Source organism: Trachymyrmex septentrionalis, unplaced genomic scaffold, assembly GCF_001594115.1.
Source record: "Trachymyrmex septentrionalis isolate Tsep2-gDNA-1 unplaced genomic scaffold, Tsep1.0 scaffold241, whole genome shotgun sequence".
Classification (NCBI taxonomy): Eukaryota; Metazoa; Arthropoda; class Insecta; order Hymenoptera; family Formicidae; genus Trachymyrmex; species Trachymyrmex septentrionalis.
Genome location: NW_017305399.1, coordinates 162,071 through 184,673, shown reverse-complemented (window position 1 = coordinate 184,673; position 22,603 = coordinate 162,071). Strand labels below are relative to the sequence as shown.

Genomic DNA, 22,603 nt, shown 5'->3' with positions numbered 1-22,603 from the left:
CAGGACGATTGAATAGAAGCGAAACTAATATGAGGTTTCATCAGCCACGATCAGCTCCCAGCTCACCTACAATAGATAGAAGACCTATTGGATTTACGTCCCCACCAAAATCTCCAAATGGTATATCAGTGGCAATTAATTGCCGAAAAGATTTACGTTTGAAGAATAATAATTTCACTGATATAAGGTATATATAATATATATAATTATCTATTGATTTTCTCTTCGTTTTAGTACTATAATTTATTGTTATATTTAAAAAATATAATTTTTCATATTATATAAATATTACATAAAAAATACTTGATAATACTGTATGTATTATAGTTTTAAAATATTATGTATGAAATAATATATAATATTATGTACAATATTATAGTTTTATTATAGTATTCAGGATGTTACCCAGATGCCACGAACTTTTTAATAATTTTATCATATTCAGAAGGATATCGAAATCTACAAAAAATACTATTTCTTTTATTTACATCTTTTTTGATAAAAATTTATCTGGCGAGAAAGAGTCAACGCATAACACATTTAATTAAAGATAATATTGTAGTTATAGATACATAAAATAAAAACGAAGTAAAACGGCGTATATTAATATATAAAACAATTACAAGTTTCGGCTGCTGGATTGAGCCCTCCTCAGATGTAAAATAAATTGAAAATAATAAAAGTAATAAAAGACTACATAAAAATAAACAAAAATAAATAAATAGTTTGATGTCGCAACAGTTTTAATGCGCGGAAATCTGCAATACGGATGGATATCGACATGTAGCATGTTATGTATGCGATAGGGCAGTCAAAACGACGTTTCGTTTCGGCGAGCAGTCGGTGTCGCGTGCGACGTTAACATGTTCGACTTCGACACTTACAATCCTATCAGCGCCATGCGTTTTCACATCTGTTTCGCTTATATATTGCAGTGGTTCTCATTTGCTTGTTCGGGCGTGTTGGTGAGTGAGCACTTTCTATCTTTATTGCGGCGTGTCTAGTTTTTTAAGTTTGCTTTTTTCTTACGAGTTCCCTTCCTTTTCCGGTGTTTCAGCTATCACTTCACTATGAATCTTGACATCGTTTTGACTGCCCTATCGCATACATAACATGCTACACGTCGATATCCATCCGTATTGCAGATTTCCGCGCGTTAAAACTGTTGCGACATCAAACTATTTATTTATTTTTGTTTATTTTTATGTAGTCTTTTATTACTTTTATTATTTTCAATTTATTTTACATCTGAGGAGGGCTCAATCCAGCAGCCGAAACTTGTAATTGTTTTATATATTAATATACGCCGTTTTACTTCGTTTTTATTTTATGTATCTATAACTATTATCTTTAATTAAATGTTAATTATGCGTTGACTCTTTCTCGCCGTTTACTTTGTTCATTTGTTTATACAGAATAAAAATGGACCGACTTTTGCCCAAAAGAATATAAACAAAAGAAATGGTGATTTTGTAGATTTTGACCTTCTGAATATGATAAAATTAAAAATTTCGTGGCATTTAGGAAACACCTTGAAAAGTTAGCAAAAATACTTATTAAAATTTCTTTAAATATATCATGTTCATGCTCAATATTCAAGGTGTTCCCTATTGATCCGAATTTTTTATTTACATTATCGTATTCAGGAGATTAAAATATATAAAAAACACTATTCCACATACTCTCACCTTTTTGAGCAGAAATCGGCGCCTTTTTAACAAGTTTCTTTGAACTTTTTTATATGATATGAATAGTCATTTTTTTATGTATTCTTACTTGCTGAATACACGAATCCGTTGGCAAATTGAGAAGATCCTAAATGCGCACATTCCAGTTGGATACATTTATTCGCATCGGCCGATGGCTAGTAATTTTCCAGTGTACTCGCACATACAACCAATGAGAACGGAAGAATTTCGATTAATCACATTACAATTGAACACAGCCACTCACAGCAGCCGATACCTACAGGTTTCCCATTGTTCAAGTGCTGCGAATGGCTAGTGTCTAATCGTAACGTGTGTACCAATGAGAACATATCTCGCTTTATTCACTTAGCAATATGTCCAATTGGGATTCTTACGTCAAATTTGAGATCTGTTCTTTGTTGATGAACTCTAAATTGGTACACACACCACAATAAATTACAAAACAAATTATTTTAGCATATTCGATTCAGTGTGTTTGGAAAGTTACTTTACAATTTACTTATGAGTTACTTTTTATTATAGAAATTGTGAACAATAAGTTCCGGTATTTTATTTTTTATATTATATTTTATCATTTGCTCCAATTTTGTATTACTATTTGTACTTAATTTCTATAATAAACACATATAAGATAACCTAAAACATAACTTATAAAGTAACTTTCTTAATCTTAATTCGATTTGCTAACTCGATGCGACTCCGAGTAAATTCTTTTTAGCTGCATTTCTTGCACAGTTTAGTTCTTTTTTTTTGTAGCTAAAAAGAACAGATTATAAATATTATTTAAAGGTAGCACATCAAATATTTATTTATACTAGTCACTGGCCGATGTAAGTGGATATGTCTAACTAGGATATGCGCACCCTCCAATTTAGCCAATGGATTTGGACTCAACAAACAAAAAAATACATTAAAAATAGCTAATCACACTTGTATTATAAAAAAGGATCAAAACTTTCATATCAAGCAAATGTTGCGACAGCTCGAGACTAGTGCTCGGAAATATCAGACGATTTAACAGTTCGAATCTCAAGTTTGAACATTAAATAGTTCGGACTGAATGTATGTTCGAATTATTTGAACCCACTTTAGAGCTGAAAGTTCAAAATTATTACATTTCGAACTCAGATATCACAAATCCTCAGGATCATCCTGAATATATCTAAGGGATATTTGGGTATTTGTAGGATAATATAAATAAATACAGAAATTTTATGTAAATTTAATATGCACGTTCAATTACATTCAGTTATATATATTATGACATTATTACACATGTGTTTCATCTTCTGAACTGTACATGTACATTCATGTACATGAATGTACTTTTATGTATTACAACTTAGACGATAAAAATAAATTTATATTAGATTTAGAATTAAGACTTGCTATTTAAACGAAAACGTATTTACAATTACAATACATAATTACAATTACAATACGTATTTATAATTACAATACATATTTACGTATTTACATATTTAAACGCATTTACAATTATATTGTGGATTGTTTCGAGGTGTCTATTTAATGTAGTTGTATTATAAATGAATGCGTTTTGAACGTTTCCTTACAAATGTTACATTGCGCTTCATTATTATTACATTTAATAAAATATTCCTACACGCGACATTTTGTTTTTGACATTTTTGTAATGTTTATATATATTGAAGTCTCGTAAAAAACTTTTTTTTTTGTTTCCAAGGCATACATTTGTTTACTGTCCGAACCTTAGACATAACGAATTGACATTTCATAATGATCACTGTTTAAACTCGAACTGTTCAAACTGTACCGAAATATTCGAATTAGATGCTCATTTTTTTAAACTTTCGAACTATTCGAATAGATCGAATATTCAACATATTTGAATCTTTTATCTGAGACCTACTCGAGACGCCATGTTATACTAACAAGGAGATGGCACGAATTGCAAAATACGAATTGGAATGTGTCCATCTGACAAAGAGAGTTCGAAATCACGCAGTATCAAATTTTTTTTTAATGAAAATTAATATAAAAACATTGGAAACACAAATGAGTCGTACATCATAAACATTTTATAAAATAATATTTCGTTTTATATTTATTTTTTTATTCATCATTATTATTATAATAAAATTCGGATATTGCCGTACAATGTTGTGGATGAAAATTAATGTAAAAGCGTTGACTAAATGAACCGCACACCACGAACATTTAAAACAATAATTCGTCTTACATAAATTACATTTCAAGTTATGTAGATATGCAGGGAAACATCATTAACATTATAAAAAATTACATTAAAAAATAACGTTATAAAAAATAATAATAATGATGAAAAAAAACATAAATGTAAAACAAAATATTTTATAAATATTTTCCAATGTTTTTATATCAATTTTTATTTAAAAAAAATTGATACTGGTCTCGAATTCTCTTCGTCAGATGTAAAAGTAATACGCGCGCGTCTTAGGTCTCTCGGCAACCGCGCTTCTTTACCCCTACTTATTCACAGTACTTACCATGCAGCAGGCCAATTGCTCAACTTCATACGTAAATAAGGGCCCATTCACCCAAACCCTTTCACATTTTTTACATTCTCGACCCTGCCTTTCGAATAGTACAGGGCACATTCCAATTCGTATTTCGTAATTCGTGCCATTTCCTTGTAGAAAATACTTTAATTTCGAAATTTTTGATTGTTCTCGGTATAAATCTCTACCTCACAAATACGTATTAATGCGTATAGTTTAATCCTGGAAAAGGATTTTCGAATCTGTGAAAGAGAAAAAAGTATTTGTTATACAAAAATTATATAATTTAGTCGGCTTTAGGATTCCTTTAATACGCTTAGAAAATTTGTACTACTATCTCTGAAAGTTGAGATATAGCTTTTTAAAAATCTGCAAAATTCGTAAGTTTTGAAGTAATTCCTTAATTGTTGTGTGCGCGCGCGTAGTATATTATTTCACACAAATTTTATTTTAGGATTTTTATTTTACCAATTCAGCAAAATTAAATTTTTAAATTTTGCTAAATTATTAACAATTAAAATTGTTAATGAGCCAAGTACAGTTTTAATACACGACTTTTTAATGATACGAACGTGGCACACGTTTTTTTATCAAGTAATTCAATATTGCCGAAGTAGGACGGTGGAGATCGGAAAAATAAATTAATTTAAGAGTAATTAGTACACATTTTTATTTTTCATATGATGCATACAATATTATCTAAAGGGTAAACTATTAATAATTCACATCCTATAATAAAATGTTTATCATAAATTTTGCAAAGTTTTTGTAACATCATATTTCTTATTGATACAATTTTATCGTTAAAGTGTTACAAAATATTTAAATTTTTTATTTACGCTGTGCGTATACTGGTATCGTTCGAAGTATATCTGCTCGACGCAAATTGTTTAAATTTGAATATGAAAAGTACGATTGATGGTTTCATGTACAAGCATGTATTGCGTAATGATAACATGAGTTTACAATAAAAAATTATTTTAAACCGGACTAGGAGCAAGAATATCATTTCCATTTGCGGCACGTTAATAACCTGAAGAAAGCATAAGTGGACATTATGTTCGTGTATTCTTGCGCTTGCGTTGTGTATCCACATATGCCCTCTTCAAGATATTAATCCGGATGTAAACGTGCCGGATGTAAACGGAGCGGGATTAGAAGTTTTTTTATACATTTGTGAATGCTGAAAACATTATTGTAAACCAAAAGAATTGCGGCACGTTAAGTTTCCAGAATAATTGAGAATCTAAAAATGATTTTAACGATATTTGACTGATTTCTTGTAAAGAAAGTTAACATCTTGAAGTTCCGCTCAAAAGTCATGAATGTATTGTTCTCTATAAAATGCATTCCTTTTTATTTCAATATCTTACTCTTTAGTCCGCAAATACAATAGGTGTAGTAAGCCTTAAGCCTTAAAAAATCGATCAATCACAATCGAATATGAAAAAAATATTCGACTGTGATTGGTTAATTCCTTAAGGCTTAAGACTTACTACTCTATTGTGTTTGCGGGGTTAGTCATGTTAGCCAAGGGAATTTAAGTAGAGTTTTTATGATAGTGAATTTTCCGCTTATGATGATAAAGTAGTAGGTATACAATTTCTCATAGGTATACAATTTCTTTGCTATCGATACACAGACCATACATATAGGAACGCAGATCGTAGAGCAATAAGTTGCCAAAAATCTTGGTATTACCATGATGTAAATATATAAGATGAAACATCGCGCATAACATTGCGATAGTATATTGGAAACCAATCATATTTGTGTCCAAAAATGCACATTCTTGCGTTTCATACATGGTGGAAAGGATAACATGATGTGTGCAGTTGGACAGTGTCTCTTTCTAAATCTCTGCCTTCTTCGTCTATGGACTTGCAGTGTGAGTGGGCTACCAACTGTGAAATGCCAAATATAGGACAGTATTTATAGTCCGTTTTTATTTTAAAACTATCTTAAATAATATGATTGGAAACGAGATCGTTTATATTAAAACTTGAAATACGAAGCGCCTTACCTTAAATTAAATTGGGGGAATTGAAATTAATTGAATAAATTATATTTAAATTATTTGTTTCAGATTGATTGTGTGAATCCGATAATCTTATCGGCTCGCAATTTATTTCTGAAAATTAATTCAATTTAAATGAGTGTATATTATATAGTAGTTCAACATCTTAACACTCGGACCGGTAAGGCGCTTCGTATTTCATGTCTTAAATAATGTCTTATGATGCTAATACAGTCCTCGGATTAACTTATGACATCTTAAGACCGTACTTAAGTCTTAAATGCAAGAATCGACTATGAATACCGACCTATTTCGCATCATGAAATTGGTACTGAACCTTTCCTTGTTTGACATACTTATAATCTTAAAATGTCGTAAGTCAATCCGAGGACTTTATTAGCATCTAAGACTGTTAATCTTCGTCTGCTTCTTTTTGCACTCCGAGTTCATTTCTCTGTGTGTCGTATTTTCTATTTGTATTAGTATGAGGAATACCTTCTGTAACGAGAACTTTTTCTACTGCTTGATGAGCAGGTTTGATCAACTGACACGTCCGTTACTTGCCCGTTAATTTCGATAACAGTCAGTCATAAATTCTTCCGACAACGCGGTACGAGTCTGAGTATAGATTGTTCAATGTCTCTTTGTGAGTATTTTCCTGTCGAACAAAAATATGGATATAAGAATATACGAGGACAAGTTAATAAGTTCTTAGAAAATCTGTCAGAGGGCACTCGAAGTGTCATGTCACATTATTCTTTGACAAGTAGTATCTTTCAGCTGAATCTTTCTACTGTCAAATTTTAAGCGGAATTCATCGCGTGGTTTCATTTCTGTAGACGATTAAAGCGAACAACTTTTGTATGCAAAATGGAAAAAAAACGAGTTTCGTACAGTGATCAAGCATCTACATATGAAAGGTTTAATGCCGAAAGAAATCAAAGTCGAGTTGGATAATGTCCATAGCACATCTGCATCAGCATTTGCGACTGTATACAATTAGATGAATAAATTTAAACGTGATCGTACATCCACATATGATGTACCTTGTTCGGGATGTCCAATTGAGGCTACTACGTCAGAAATCATCGATAAAATTCACGATATTGTTTTGACTGATCGACGAGTGAAAGTGCGCAAGCTTGTTGAGACCACAGGCATATTACATGGCACAGTGATTTCAATTTTGCACGAACAATTGGGTACGAAAAAGCTATCGGCAAGATGGGTGCCGTTTGCTCACTGTGGATCATAAGCACGACCGAGTGACGATTTCAAAACAATGTTTGGAGATGTTTCAACGATATATTCAGATGAATTTCTACGTCGATTCATTACTGTGGACGAAACATGGATCCATTACTTCACACCCGAGACAAAGGAACAGTCAAAACAATGGACTTCACCGAGTGAACCAGCTCCGAAGAAGGCGAAGACTGTGAAGTCAGCCGAAAAGGTAATGGTCACAGTTTTTTGGGATATACGCGGTATAATTCATATCGATTACCTTCTGTCGAAACAAACTATCAATGGCGATTACTACGCAGCCTTATTGAACCGTTTCAACAACATTTTAAAGAAAAAACGTCCCCATTTGGCGAAGAAGAAAGTGCTCTTCCATCAATGCACGGGTGCCCGGTACCGATGGCCAAATTCAACGAATTCCGCTATGAATTGCTTCCCCATCCAGCATATTCGCCAGATTTAGCCCTCTGCAACTATTTCCTATTTCCAAACCTGAAGAAATGGTTCGGAGAAAAACAATTCACTACCAGAGAGCAGCTCATCGCCGAAATAGAGGCTTATTTTGAAGGGTTGGACAAATCATATTATATTATTCGGATGGCTTGAAAAAGTTGGAGAATCGTTGGATCAAGTGTATTGAGCTGAAAGGAGATTATGTTGAGAGATAAAAATGAATCGATCAAAAAAAATATTTTACTATGTTTTTCTAAAAACTTATTGCACTCGTAAATCTTTAAAACAATAGGTTTTGTTACGATCATAATATGCTGCTGGAGGTTTGAGTGCTCGCATGTACTTGAAAATCTTCAAGAAAGATATTAGAATCGTTTAGTACTTCTTTCTGTGTGAAAAATTTTCCAGGTACTCTCAGTGTTGTGCCGTTGTAAGTATTCTGCCGGTAAAGTTTTGATGTTCTCTTTGAAACACGTCCTCAGGCCAAGGAATGCGATGAGAAGTATCTCAGTCTAATTCCGATTAGCGTGACACTTATAGCTGTTTTTAAAGTACGATGCCAGCGTTCTATCAATTCTAGACTACTAATTTGACTAGCGCTGTAAAAAGTTTACTCTCGAATTCTGATCCTTGATCCGTGGTAATTAATTTGAGTGATCCAAAACGAGAAATTCAATGAATGAAAAAGGCTTTTGATACCGTTGCTACCTGATGGTTCTTAATGGGTATAACTGCGGCCACCTCGAAAATCTGTCTATCATGGTGAGACAATAAACATATCCATCACAGGGGGGGAAATCATTGGTCTAATGATATCAATATAAACATGATCGAAACGTGAATCAGTGTGTTGAAAAATCTCTGGTTTTAAATGAACGTGACGTCTTATTTTAGCATGTTGACACTGCAGACAGGTCTTAGATGTCCACTCTCTGATGTCTTTTCTCATAGATGGTCATATATAGCGTTATCTGATCAGTTTTGTAGTGATTTTCCCGCTTGGATGGTTGAGGTTGTGAAAAGTGTCGAATATTTTACGTCGAAATAATTTGGGGACGAAGGGATGTATATATCGTGAGTTAAAATGTCGCAATAAAGTTCTTGATGCTCGGGACTAAAAGTAAGTTTCTGAAATTTAAACGATATCTGGTTCTGTAAATTGCTGTAAGTTCCTCGCTCTCCAGCTGTGCTTCTGAAATTGATGAGTGAAGGAAGTCTAAGTGCATCTATCCTGGAAAGAGAGTCAGCTACTGTATTCTTAAATGTATGTGATCATAGTAGTGAATTGGCTAATTCGGTTGAGTTGCTTGGAAAAAGCCTTGTCAGATTTCTACAAAAATGCATACGTCAGTGACTTGTGATCTGTTCTGACTTCAATATCCATGTAATCTTCGATCCATGGTCTAAAAAATTGTATGGCCTGGTAAATTGCTGTTAATTCTCTATTGTAAGTGCTGTAGATCACTTGCGCTGATGAGAATTTTTTTTAATAGAAGAGCTCTCAGTTAACGCGATCGGTAGTTTGTTCCAGCACAGTCTCCATTACTATTCCTGACACATCTGTCATCAACCGCATTTTGATATTTGGAGCTGAATCAGCTAATAATGTTGCCAAGTCCCGCTTTATTTTATCGAAAGCTTTTATAGTCTCGGCTGTCCAATTGATGGGCCTTTTATCTTTCTTCTTAGAGTCTTTGAGATACTCTTTTAGTGGTATTTGTGTAGATGCCGCGTTCAGAATGCACCGATGATAAAAATTGACTGTCTCTAAAAATCTGCGGAGTTCTTGAACCGTCTCTGGTCTTTTACAGCTAAATATGGCTTTGACTTTGGTGAGTAATGGTAATGGTGTTGATTCTTTACTGGAAATCTGTAATCCAAAAAATTCTATCGACTCCGCCTGGAATTTACATTTATCGATATTAATGGATACTTCATGATCCCTCAGTCGGCCGAAGACTTTCTTAAGATGTTGTCTGTACTCCTGCACGGATAAGAACACAATGAGAATATCGTCGATATAGATGAAAACAAAATTGAGACCTATCAGCATCTGATTGATAAGGCGCTGGAAAGTTTGCGCTGTATTCCTGAGTCCAAAAGGCATCACTAAAAATTCAAATAAGCCGAAGGGCATTGTGACGGCAGTTTTAGGGATGTCTGCATCTGTGACTGTATCTAGTGATAAACTTTGGTTAAGTCAATTGTAGAAAAAATAGTTTTCCATGCAGAATCGATGAAAAATATTGAACGTGCGCGATCGGGTATCTGTCGGGTGTGCATTTAAACGATGATAATTACCGCATGGACATCAGTTGCCATTCTTCTTCTTGATCATATGTAGAAGACTGGCCCATTGACTTCTCGATGGTCGGTAATAACCTTGCTCTAGCATAAATTGAAATTATGTTTTCGCTGCTTTCAGCTTATCTGGATATAGACGTTGTGGTTATTCGTAAACTGACTGTCCAAATTTTATTTGATTTTATCTGATATGTAACGGAATCGTGAGGTTTAGCGATGGCGACAGACAGCTTTGTGATTTCTGGGAGCAAAAATGTCAGCTATAGGAATAGCTTTGTTGAATCTAGATTATCTCCAAACAAGGGTCTTCGTTAATTCTCGCTTTGATACTCAGTCCTATCTCCACGTCTTCAAACCTTTTTAAACGGAGATTGGGTTTGAGTTTATATTGATATAGAACATCGTTCCCAAAATTGCATGCGGCACTTGAGCGATGAGATAGACGCAGCGGATTGGTCGGCGTAGTCCGAGATCTAAAGACATTACTCGTTTCCCGAGTCTTGATATGCGCCTCGTTCGCGGCGTATAATATACCCTTGCGCGCTTTTAATCGAATCCGAAGGGCATGGTGGGATGACCGAAATATCCGTTCTCGAATCAAGGAAACGAAGTCCAGATACTTTGTTCGTAATAAAAAGTTAGCAGGAGGAATGCCGTCTATTGTCGCCGAAACCAACGACGACTGCATTAGTTTTCCATCATTTGTAGAACTTGTTTCTTCTGCAGTTGTGTCCAATTGCAATTCGACACATTTCTTTGCCTTTTCTCTAAATCGTCGGTAGTAAAAACAAATTTTCGGTCCACGGGATTGGCTGCGCGAGGAATCCTTCGATGATCTTCTTGAACGTTCGAACGCGGACATAAACGCAAGTTCGAAACGCACTTGCATTTGATCTAACTACTTTGTGATCTCCGCGAACTTTTTGACGATGTCATCTTCTGACTTTTGAATCGCCGCTATTTCTTAACTGTCATCCGATGATTGATGTTCCATTATTTTGTCCGCTATTGCAACGCATCTACATTGTCAGGAACTATTATACTTATAGCGTCATTTGCATATCGCTAGATAAATACTCGAAAAAGAATGTTTTAGATCTTCATCGTCAAATCTTCCTTGACGGGCGACTGACTGTATTTCCGCAAGTAGCCGGGAGAGTTTACTACCTTTGACTGATAAATCGGATAGTAATCTCCGTAATTCTTGTCCTTGCGTTAAAGAATAATGTTCGATCAGTGATGCTTTGAGTGACGGTTCGCGGAAGGAAGTCTGGCAATTACATTGCTCAAGCTGTCATAAATATCGTCATCCAGGCTGGATATTAATGCAGTAAATTTTTCCGGTTTGGAAATATTTCGTTCTAAGAATTTGCTCTCCGCGATCTCAAACTATGTCCGTACATTACTTCCTGATTGAAATTTACGTAATTTTGCTTTATATTCCGTGCTTCGGTATGCGAATGTCTCGGTCGCGTTTGGTATCGTGGGAGGGAAATACTAGTTCGTTCGATGCATGCTGATTCCGCGACTCTAACTCATCTTTCCATGTTTACTATTTTCAAAAAACGATTTTCGGAAATCGTACCTAGATCATACTGTTGCTCGTACTTTTTCTCTTCAAAATGACGGTAGTTAGACCTCTTATTGTGCATTTGCATATCCTCGTCGTTTTCTAACTCTCCTCATCTCTACTTGTCTCGTAATTTCGCCTTTGTCGCCGAGTTGACTGCCTCGATTGATGTATCCTTTCGAGAATGTACTACATTCATTGCCCTTGCGTAGTTCTTTGCTGGATCATAAAAATATCCGGATCTCAACGTACGCTTACTGTCCATTTATTTCTCACACCGTTCTTTAGAGCACACACACACTGAAAACGAATGTGCCCTTGCACTTCTTGAAAACAATAACGTCGGGGTCATCAGGTTGTAGGAATGTACCCGTATAATGTCCGGTAATAACGAAAGAACTAGTGTAATATCCAAAGTGTTTATTCTTGTAGAACGATATTCTTCCGAGAAAGAATATATTATATAAGGCGCGACAAAAGTGGCGATCGTAAAAAAGAATATAAACTATATAGGATCTAGATGTGTAACAGAACTGAAAGTGCATTGAGTACTTGGTAAGTTTTGTAAAAGGTGCAACTTAGTGCTACCTAACATCCCTACATAACCTTGTGGCGCCATTGTTACTTGAAGGGTTATTTTTACACTAAAAAGTAAAAATAAAAATACCAAGAATAACGACCTTGATTTTATTAAATGTTATAAAAGTCATGATCTTGAACAACATTTAAAAGGTGTTAATCATCTGTTGGACATCTTAGATAATGTTCTAATGCTGGCGGTACGGTAACTTCCAAACCTTCTAATTCAAAAAATATTTAATGAAAAGGTATTTTATATATAGTGCTTTGAATAGTATTTTGAAGAGCTCTCAAGATAAGCTACAAAAGTAGGCAATGAAAAATGTGGGTTTCAGTTTACAAAGTGGCTTTGATAAAAAAAATATCAATTATCGTTAAAAATATCATTTTTGGACATTTGAATCTCAATTATTATTTGAAAACCTGAGGTGTTGAAATTTTTTTACTCACAGTATCGTTTTCAGTATTCAAAAATTTATAAGAAATACTTAGTCCGGTTCGAAGTAATTTTTTTACTGTAAACTAGTGTAATTGAACTGCATTATATTTATCACATATATTTTTATTACAGTAGAAAACAGTACTCACCTTTAAGCCCTAGTTCCCCTGAAGAGTCCGACTCTCCATTGGAGCGTATAAATATAGATCTTATGCATGAACTTCAAGATGTGATATTTCCAAATATCCCACTTGTGGATAAGACGGTAAGTTTTTCATAGCTTTTATAATACTTATACATTACTATATGATTTACACAAAAATTTGAATAATATTATTATTAAAAACCAAAAAGTTGCATAAATTGAGTGTTGTATCTTTATTTTTTTAATTTCACACATATTTTTATTCTTTCATTTCTTAACTGTAGCAAAGAATATTTAACAACGCAGGCAAATTTAATCCAACGACCATTTTTTCATTAATAAATTACATAGATCTACGAAGATTGATTTTTGTGGCTAGATTCGGATTCAACGCAAAAAATTATGTTGGAAATCATTCCTACATTAAGATGTAGGAGTGATTTCCGACATAATTTTTTGTCCTGAATCCGAATCTAACCACAAAAATTGTCTATCACGGCAGGATTTTGAGATATTCTAACCTAAAAATGCAAAAAAGATCATTTTTTGACATCTTCAGATTACTTCAATAACTTTGAAACGTGAGGATATCCGTTGATTTTGCCATTCATACAGCACAGAAATGTTACACTAAACTTACAGTAACATTGCAGAAATGTTACATATTGCGCTATAATATTGCTGCAACATTGTAGGTATTAGGAATTGTACTATACATATAATATATATTACGGCGCAAGATTTTACAAATCTTGCAGCATTATTACAGAGACATTAAAAAACATTTTAGCTTTTGAGTAATAAACTGCTGTCACATGTGGAAACATACGTCAATTACATATTATGTGTTTGTTAATTATTTCTATTAACTTATGACTTCTGCACACTGGACGCGGAAACTTTTGCCGCGCGGTAAAAGGCGATGCGGTAACCAATGAACATGTTAGGAGCTGTAAGCTGGATTGGTTATCACGCTACATTTTGCCGCGCGGCAAGTGTTTCCGCGTCCAGTGTACGGGAGCTATTAGAAATTATAGTGTTCATTGAAACATTTGTTACCACCGTGCGACAAGATTTTTTAAACCTTATAATCAACTCTCATATTTTTTGGAATATATGGATTTTAAAAATTCTTTGATATGGTAAAGAAAATGAAATAGAATGCATTTCTTATTATTTCCATTTCACTAGTTAAGAATATGTGCAAAATAGGCATACCTGCATAAAGTGTAAAATATATATTTGCGAAAAGTGTAAAATATATGTCTACATATGTAAAATTTATAAAATATATATACCTGCATATAAAATTTGCAATTAAGGCTCCTGACTAGTCGCGACGGCCATATTGGAATCGTGACGTCAGAAGCGAGGAATGACATGTTAATTTATGTTGCATGCCATTTTTAAATAAAGACAATTTGGATGAAACGAAATGACGAGATCACTTTAAAACACTTGTAAACATCGATGAAAACTGTCCTTTCTTCTCTCTCAGTAAATGGTCGTAAAAGGTACGTAAAGTGAGCCTATATTCGAGCAGAAACGCACGGTCCGACAGCTGTTGAAATGAGTAAAATAGCTTTTACATATAAAATTCCAAAATAAGATTTAGTTTTCATCGATAATTATGACTTTGATAAGTACGAAACAAATCACATATTCACAATTAAGCAAATAATAAATGACACGCAACATAAATTTCGTCGTCAAAATGTCACTTTTTCACACCTATCGGCCATTTATCGTGGTGTGGCGCTGTAACACACAAACAAGCACAAGTCCATGTGCTCGCCTGCGGCGCACCGAGAATGAACGAGACAGCGAGTTCCTTCACACACTAATCGCTTGTTTCAAGCAACCGAAAATGCTTTCTCGGCAATCTCGGCCGCTCAGCGGTCCTAGACATCAAGGGGCGGAGGGGCATCCTAAATAACACAGAAGTTTTAATAAATTGTAGTAATAGTGTAGCCCTCCCCTTAATCCAGAATACTATAAATCATATTAAAACGCAACAGTTTACGAAATATTTAATTGTTTATGATTTTTCATGCACGTTATACCTCTCTTTTATAAACTCGAGTAACAAGAATAGTTCAGTAGAAGTAAAATTTTACCGGAAAAAAATTATATAAACCAGCATTTCTTTTCACGAAAGTCTCGAAAGACTATCAGAAAAGAAATATGTGTATTTGAGACTCGAGACTTGAGAAGAAAATATGCAAAAAAATCGAATAGTTGCAAAAAGCACATTTTCCGCTTATAAAACGAAAGATATTGATTGTATGAAAAAAAAATCGGTATAAAAAAATGTAGGTTCGAAATAACTATAAAATGAGATGGAACATTAAAATCGATTTATTAGTTCAGTAGAAAAAAAATAAAAACCACTTTTTGATGAAAAAGGCCTTTTTTTACACTCTCTGTTTATTGAGATTTAAACGCAAAGCTTTGAAATTATTGTAAAATATAGCCCTCGCAATGACGAACAAATCTAGCCCTGAACAAGCCTGAAATGTTCATTAGTTTTTGCAACAAGCTATTTATTCACTGCATAAAAACTTAATTTCTTCATCTTTGAGCAGTCGCATAGCAATTTACAAGGGTAATTTTTCTTTTTCAAGAATTACACGTACATTTAATAACAGAACGATTTTTTACAGTTAAACTATTATAATATGCATATACTACTGTGATCAAAAAGTAAGGTGAATTTTGTTATAAAATAAAAAATCTTTATTTATTCATCCAAATCAATTTGATCCCCTTCAAAGTAATCCCCCTCCGATACAATGCACTTATGCCAACGTTTTTTCCATGCCTCGAAGCATGCCAAAAAGTCGTTTCCCGGTATAGCCTTCAAAGCGCGCAGCGATTCACGTTGAATCTCTTCAATAGATTCAAAGCGGTGTCCCCGGAGCGGTCTTTTGAGTTTGGGAAATAGCCAAAAGTCACACGGAGCTAAGTCAGGTGAATAAGGCGGTTGCGGAACGATATGAGTGGAATTTTTGGCGAAAAACTCACGAAGAAATTGAGTGTTCTTGGCACCAAACGAGATTTTACTTTTCTAAGGCCCAAGTGATCCTTTAAAATTGTTTGAACTGAACCAAATGAAATGCCAACCATATCGACAAGGTCTCTAATTGTCAATCGACGATTTTCGAGCACCAATTCCTTGATTTTCTTCACGTGTTGCTCATCAATTGACGTTGATAGTCGTCCGAGGCGTTCCAAGTCATCAGTACATTCTCTGCCTTCTTTGAAGTCTTTGTACCACTTATAAACATTTTTCTGCGACATAGTCGATTCTCCGAAGGCCCTCTGCAACATTCTGAACGTTTCCGCAGCCGAAATTTCATTCCGCAAATAAAATTTAATGGCACTTCTTTGCTCAGCAAAATCAGACATTGTAAAAATCGCCAAAATCACTTTTAATCGTTTAGAAAACACAAGCGTAACTATATGACTAATGATGACATTGACATGAAATTTGCCACAGATGTCACTCACAGTAGTACCAACATAAAAATAAAAAAGTTTGCTCGAATCGATTAGCGCGGGAAGTTTAAATTAAAAATTCACCTTACTTTTTGATCACAGAGTATATTAATATGCATCATAGCCGTATGAAGCATTCGAAATCTGACATTTTTCTACGAATTTAAAAAAAAAGATTACCCTCCGATTATTAGGAGCCGAGATAACAATTTTTTTCAAAAAATCACTGTGTGTCTAGTTTTTAAGATTAAGAATTTCGTCTGGCACCAATTTGTCAAGGAAGAATTGAATTTGCTGTTGAAATATTCTCGAATGTTTTGCTGCCGAAAAAGTTTGTTTAAAACCATTAGAAAGTTGAAGAACGCGATTGAGGCAATACGTCGGGCGGATTGAGAGAAGCCGGCGCGCAGGGAGTAGGGAAGATTGGTCCGCTCGGCGATTCGTATTTGATTTCGAGCGTTAAAATTTGCTAAATTTACATTTTCTCAGCAATAAATTGACGTGGAAACCTGATTTTTTTTTTTATTTGGAGTAGATCGACGAAATATAAACAAATAGCTTAACCAAATGTTTTGCAAAGTAAGTGTAATCATGAAATTTTTAATTTTTTGTTTCTTGAATTTTTATTTTTTCAGTTTATTACTAAAAAATCACGTTTCAATATAGAGTGCACGTCTGATTAACAAATTTAAGTCACATTAGCTATGTTTCTTTATTTAACATGCTGTAAAAAGTGTCCAATTAGACTGTTAAGTGTAAAATTAGCAGTACAAACTTGTTTTTATGAATTTAATTACAGATGCAAATATGTAAATAATAAATTGACAAATGTTAGTGTAACTATTGAATATAGTTGCAAAATATATTTTTCATGTAACATTAATTTGCTTTTATATTTGCGAAAGTTAGTGTTTTTAACAGTTACGCTAATATTTGGCAAATTATTTATTAATTATTTGTTTACATATGTCATATTTGCATCTGCAATTAAATTCACAAAAATAATTTTGTACTGATAATTCCGATCATTTAATTGTCCAATTGAACACTTTTTACAGCATATATATTTTACAGCATATATATTTTTATACCATTTATTCAAAGTAAATATTGAACGTTCCGACTTACGGTCAAGGCCCTCTTCAGTACAAAAAAAAATATATTAACAAAATTACATAATGATAGCGCATACGAATATAAACTAATAACATATAAAATGCGAGAAAAGCCGTGATGGTGATGTCCGAATTAATCGCGGTCATTAAATTAAACTAAGTTAACTCAAAAGAAAAAGATTTTTTGTTTTAAAACGACCGACCAAAAGGTTAAATATAATTTAAAAAATGCTAACATGAGATTATACGCAAAAAATGGTAAAAAAAAAACTTACATGACTGTCAAGATTGAACTAATTTTATAAGGTTTGTTGCACATGTTCCATTAAACTGCTCCATTTACTGTATAATGCAAATGTGAATAAATTACAAAGTTAATATACATAACAGTAAAAATCCAACTTTAGTTAACTTATATGAAACAAAATTTAAAGATACGACATAACTGTTTGGTGGACAGACGTAAAATGAAAATTGAGAGAAACAGTGGACAACAGACCATGTACTTACAAAGACAATAAGTAAAAATATAAATTATAAATAACCAAGTATAAACGATATAGACTGGACAACAAAAACAATTTAAATTGTACTATACGAATTTTACCACTAGCTTATGGTTTACCTAAGATCCACAAAATTGGATATCCGTTGAGGGTTATAGTTTCATCGATTGGAAGTCCACTCCATAATTTAGCATCTTTCCTACATAAGATTATTAATAAGAGTTTACCTCCAGCAAATAGCTCAACAGTTAACAGCTATTTTTTGACTAAAAAAAATCTCAAATTTGACAATTTCTGCTGAAGCTTCTCTTTTATCTTTGGATGTAATATCACTTTTTACTACCCAATAGATCTAGTTCTTGATGGAATATCTAATAGATATTCCTTATAGAAAAAAATACTGACATCTCAAAAAACGGAATTTTTTAAAGCACTAAAATTAATTGTAAATTCCATTTTTTTTATTTTCAATGACAAATTTTATAGCCGAACCTTTGGTTTACCCATAGGCTCTCCACTATCTCCTATACTTGCTGATTTAGTCATGCAGGACTTAATTGCAGGTATTTATTCTGAAGGATAAATTTATTCGTAAGAATAAAGCATGTATGTGTATGCTCCGAACAAACTACAAATATTATCCACATTAATATAAAATACAGTCGCTTGTAAAGTTGATCATGGATTAAATTAATCGCAGTGATTCTTTTTAATTCAAAACTATTCCGAGTTAATTGAAATCGATTAAAAAATGACAGTATGAAATTTATCAATAAAGTTCGGGCGCTGATTTATTCTTGCGTTCACATCAAGCATAAATACATCATCGATCACATAATTAATATTTCGATAAATCATTTTTCGCAACTTAATCCGATCTTATCCGATAATGTATCCATGCGATAATTGTATCCAAATTCGATATTATGTTTTTTATAATGTTTTGATTTTATATTTAAAATAAATATAAAATGAATTATATTAATTATTATATCATAAAAACGATGTTAAACTAAAAGATTGTACTACATAAATATTGTAAAAACTTATATTTTTATAATATGATTGGAAATGGAACTCAAATATTCAAACTTTAAATACGAAGCGCCTTACAGTTCCGAGTGTTAAGATGTTGAACTAACATTCATTTAAATTAAATTAAATTAATTTAATTTTTTTCAGAAATAAATTGAGAGCCGATAAATTACCGGATTCACACAATCATTCTGATAATCCCCCCAAATTTTCCCAAATCTTAAAAATTGTAATAAACTTATTGCGAAAAATATTTCCTCGGCCGGGAGTCGAACCCGGATCTCTTGCATTCCGTGCGAGCGTCCTAAGCCTTTAGACTACCGAGACCTTAGCAACATTCTTCGCAATAACTGATATGTGTAATGAATTACTCGTGTAAAGGCGAGTATGAAAATTTGGGGGGATCGTTTTTAAAGGCGCTTCGTATTTAAAGTTTATATTTTTATATTATTATTATTGTAACACAATTAAAAAATTACAGTTTTGCAATGTTTGTAGAATATTACAAGCATATTACTGACATTTTGCAGGCATATTGTTAATTTATATTTCTGTAATACCTCTGCAATGTTACATTGCAATCTGTAATATTGCAACATTATAGCAATATTGCTTCAATCTTCTGTGCTATATAGGTAGATAAGCACCGTATGCTTTATTGGACTAATTTTTTTGACTGCATCAAAAAGTTTTTCGGTCGGTGATTACGAATTTAAAGTCGAAATTTAAACATTTAAAATAGTGAATCCAATATGGTAGTTCAAAGCTTAAAAAATCGTTATAATTATAATGATAATATTGTAACTATAATATAATATAAATTAATGAATATAATTTAAAATACTTCAAATTTATAATCAGCGATCCGAAAAAACCCTTTGATACAAAGTATAAAAAAAATCAGCTTGATAAAATGTTCAATGCTTATTATACCTACTAAAAAATATGAAATTACGGTTAATACAACCACTGATGAGATACTATTAAAAACTACATCTTTACGGGAGTTCACGTTCTTGTTAATTTTGAAGTGATTAAGAATAAAAAACTGATATTATTGTACTCATTTTATGATTATAGTTTAGTAGACGTGTTTATCGATATGTATGTATTTAAAACTCAATAATACTTGATTTTTCTTTAAAATTGTAATTTCAATGTATCGTCAAAGTTTGATTATCAACAGAGATAACTGCAGAGAATAAATTAATTTTTCGACAATATATAGGATATTATAGCTTTACAAGTATGCATATTTATTTATGGAGCATTTATGTAATAAAAAATCGTGAATTTAAAAATGTATTAGCCAAATATTTAATAATAGCAAATTTATATTAGTTGTCGATAATGTTAGCTTCAATTACTTCCGGGCCTTTTTATATCGCTGAAAATTTGCCCTTTTTATATCGCTGAAAATTTAGTATCTTTAATAGTGACTACACTTATACGACACCTTTAAGGAGATGCTGGAGCGTAGAGTATCTGTAATAAGAGTACGGTCAACAGCGCGAATAAGGCAAAATTGGAAATACATTGAAACGCGCGTGCATATTCAAATATGAAGTGTAAAACTGAAATTGTATATATAACAATGAGTGCGTTCAGCAAAACGCAACCGTTTTATGAATGTGATGCTGCTGAGATAAGAATATTCCTCTAGATCTAAAAATATAATTCAATCAGCGCGAAAAAAACTTCCAACAATTGTAAAATAAATGTTCTGCTGAACGCAGAGGGAGAGAGCCAATGATTTTATAATGAATAAATTAAAGGAGCATGACAATAAAAGTAAATACAAATAAAATGAAAGTGAAATTTGTTTAAAAATAAACAGTATGAAAATGAATGAGCTTAAAAATGGAATTTTTGGAGTAAATTACTTTTTTAAGAGTATATTTTTTATTAGGTATCCAGATAGCCAAATCTGAAGAGTCAGATTTTGAGCAAAGTCTGCTACCAATTGCTGATTGCAGAAAAGGCAACAAATTGTACATAAAATTTGTACTATCAGACAATGTCAGTAAATTGGTGACAGAAACCGAACAGAGTCTGCTGCATAATGTGACAGCAGATTACGGACAGAAACCAAGCAGAAATTGCTGACATAACCTGACAGCAGATTGGCAGCAGAAATCAAGCAAGATCTGCCATTTTCATCTACGGCCTCGCCACAAGATGGACTTGCTTCTCGTAAAAAGAAAACGTCCAGGAGTCCTATAAGAATTGGCATATGTAAATCGAATAGGCAAATCTCTCAGAGATTCCCAAGCTCTTCCAAGAGTATGCTTTAAATATTTTTAAAAAATAATAAATAAAATGCCAATATGAGCCGACACTGGTTATTAGTGTGTAATATATAATATCATTTATTCAAAGTGAATATTAAACATATACGTTTCGACCTACGGTCAAGGTCCTCTTCAGTACAAAAGATTAACAAAATTACATAATGATAGCGTATACATGTAAACTAATAACATAAAAAGAAGAGAAAACGCGTGGTGATGTCCGAGTTAATCTTGGTCATTTAATTACTAAGTTAATTAAAAAGAAAAATATTTTATTTTAAAAAACGCGACCATCCTAAGAGTTGTAAATAATTAAAAAATTACAAATTGCTAACATAAGAAAAAATAGTAAAAATTTACATGACTATCAAGATTGAACTAATTTCATAAGGTTTGTTGCACATGTTCTATTTATTAAAATCCTAGACAAAATTAAATTCAGAACTTGTCATGGTCAATTTAAGAATTTCTTTTTTGCGTAACTGTAAATCCTGTGGTGTTTGTCCTACACATTTATATAATAACGGTTTTTTTAATTTAAAATTTTATAGTCAGAAACACAAATTCAAAGCGAATTTATTAGTATTAAAAAACATATTGACTTTCTTATGAAGTTAGAACTTTCAGATGCCTTTAATTTTCGTAGATCTCTACAATATGATTTATGTTATTTAAATTTAAATATCACTAATATTCTTCCTTTCAATATTTTTAATAATTTTCTACGATCACAGTCTATTTATTTAAAAAAACTTCATAATTCTGAATCTTATAGATTAGAAAGAAATCTGGTTACTTGATAATAAGAAATATTATGAGAGGAGGAATATAAATGATATTAAATATTATTTCGTGAGTAATAAATGTACGAAACCTGCGAATAACACTAATATTGTATATGTACTCGTAAAAAATTTGTTTTCTTTAATCCTAATTTGAATGATATTGAAGAATTGATAGAAACCAATTTAATTGCTTCAGATTATAAAGATATTACTTAACACATGGATCAATAAGTCCCGAGACTAACAATGAAAACAACATTTTTTTTGCAAAATTTTTTTTTATTCATCAACATAATCACCTTTTAGGGTGATACATTTCAATACCATGTTTATAAAAAAATTTATCTTTCGCTTCAAAATAAGTTTCAGTTTCAGCGATGACCTCCTTATTTG

The 22,603-nt window shown here is 32.6% G+C and overlaps 1 protein-coding gene across 1 annotated transcript in view; it reads left to right on the top strand.

Annotated features, from left to right (window-relative positions):
* The window catches only part of LOC108748793 (DENN domain-containing protein 1A), an 80,380-nt gene that overhangs the window by 33,970 nt on the left and 23,807 nt on the right, over positions 1–22,603 (top strand). Inside the window, 2 exon segments of the mRNA XM_018487153.1 lie at positions 4–187; positions 12,968–13,100. Of these exon segments, the coding sequence (XP_018342655.1) occupies positions 4–187; positions 12,968–13,100 (317 nt within the window).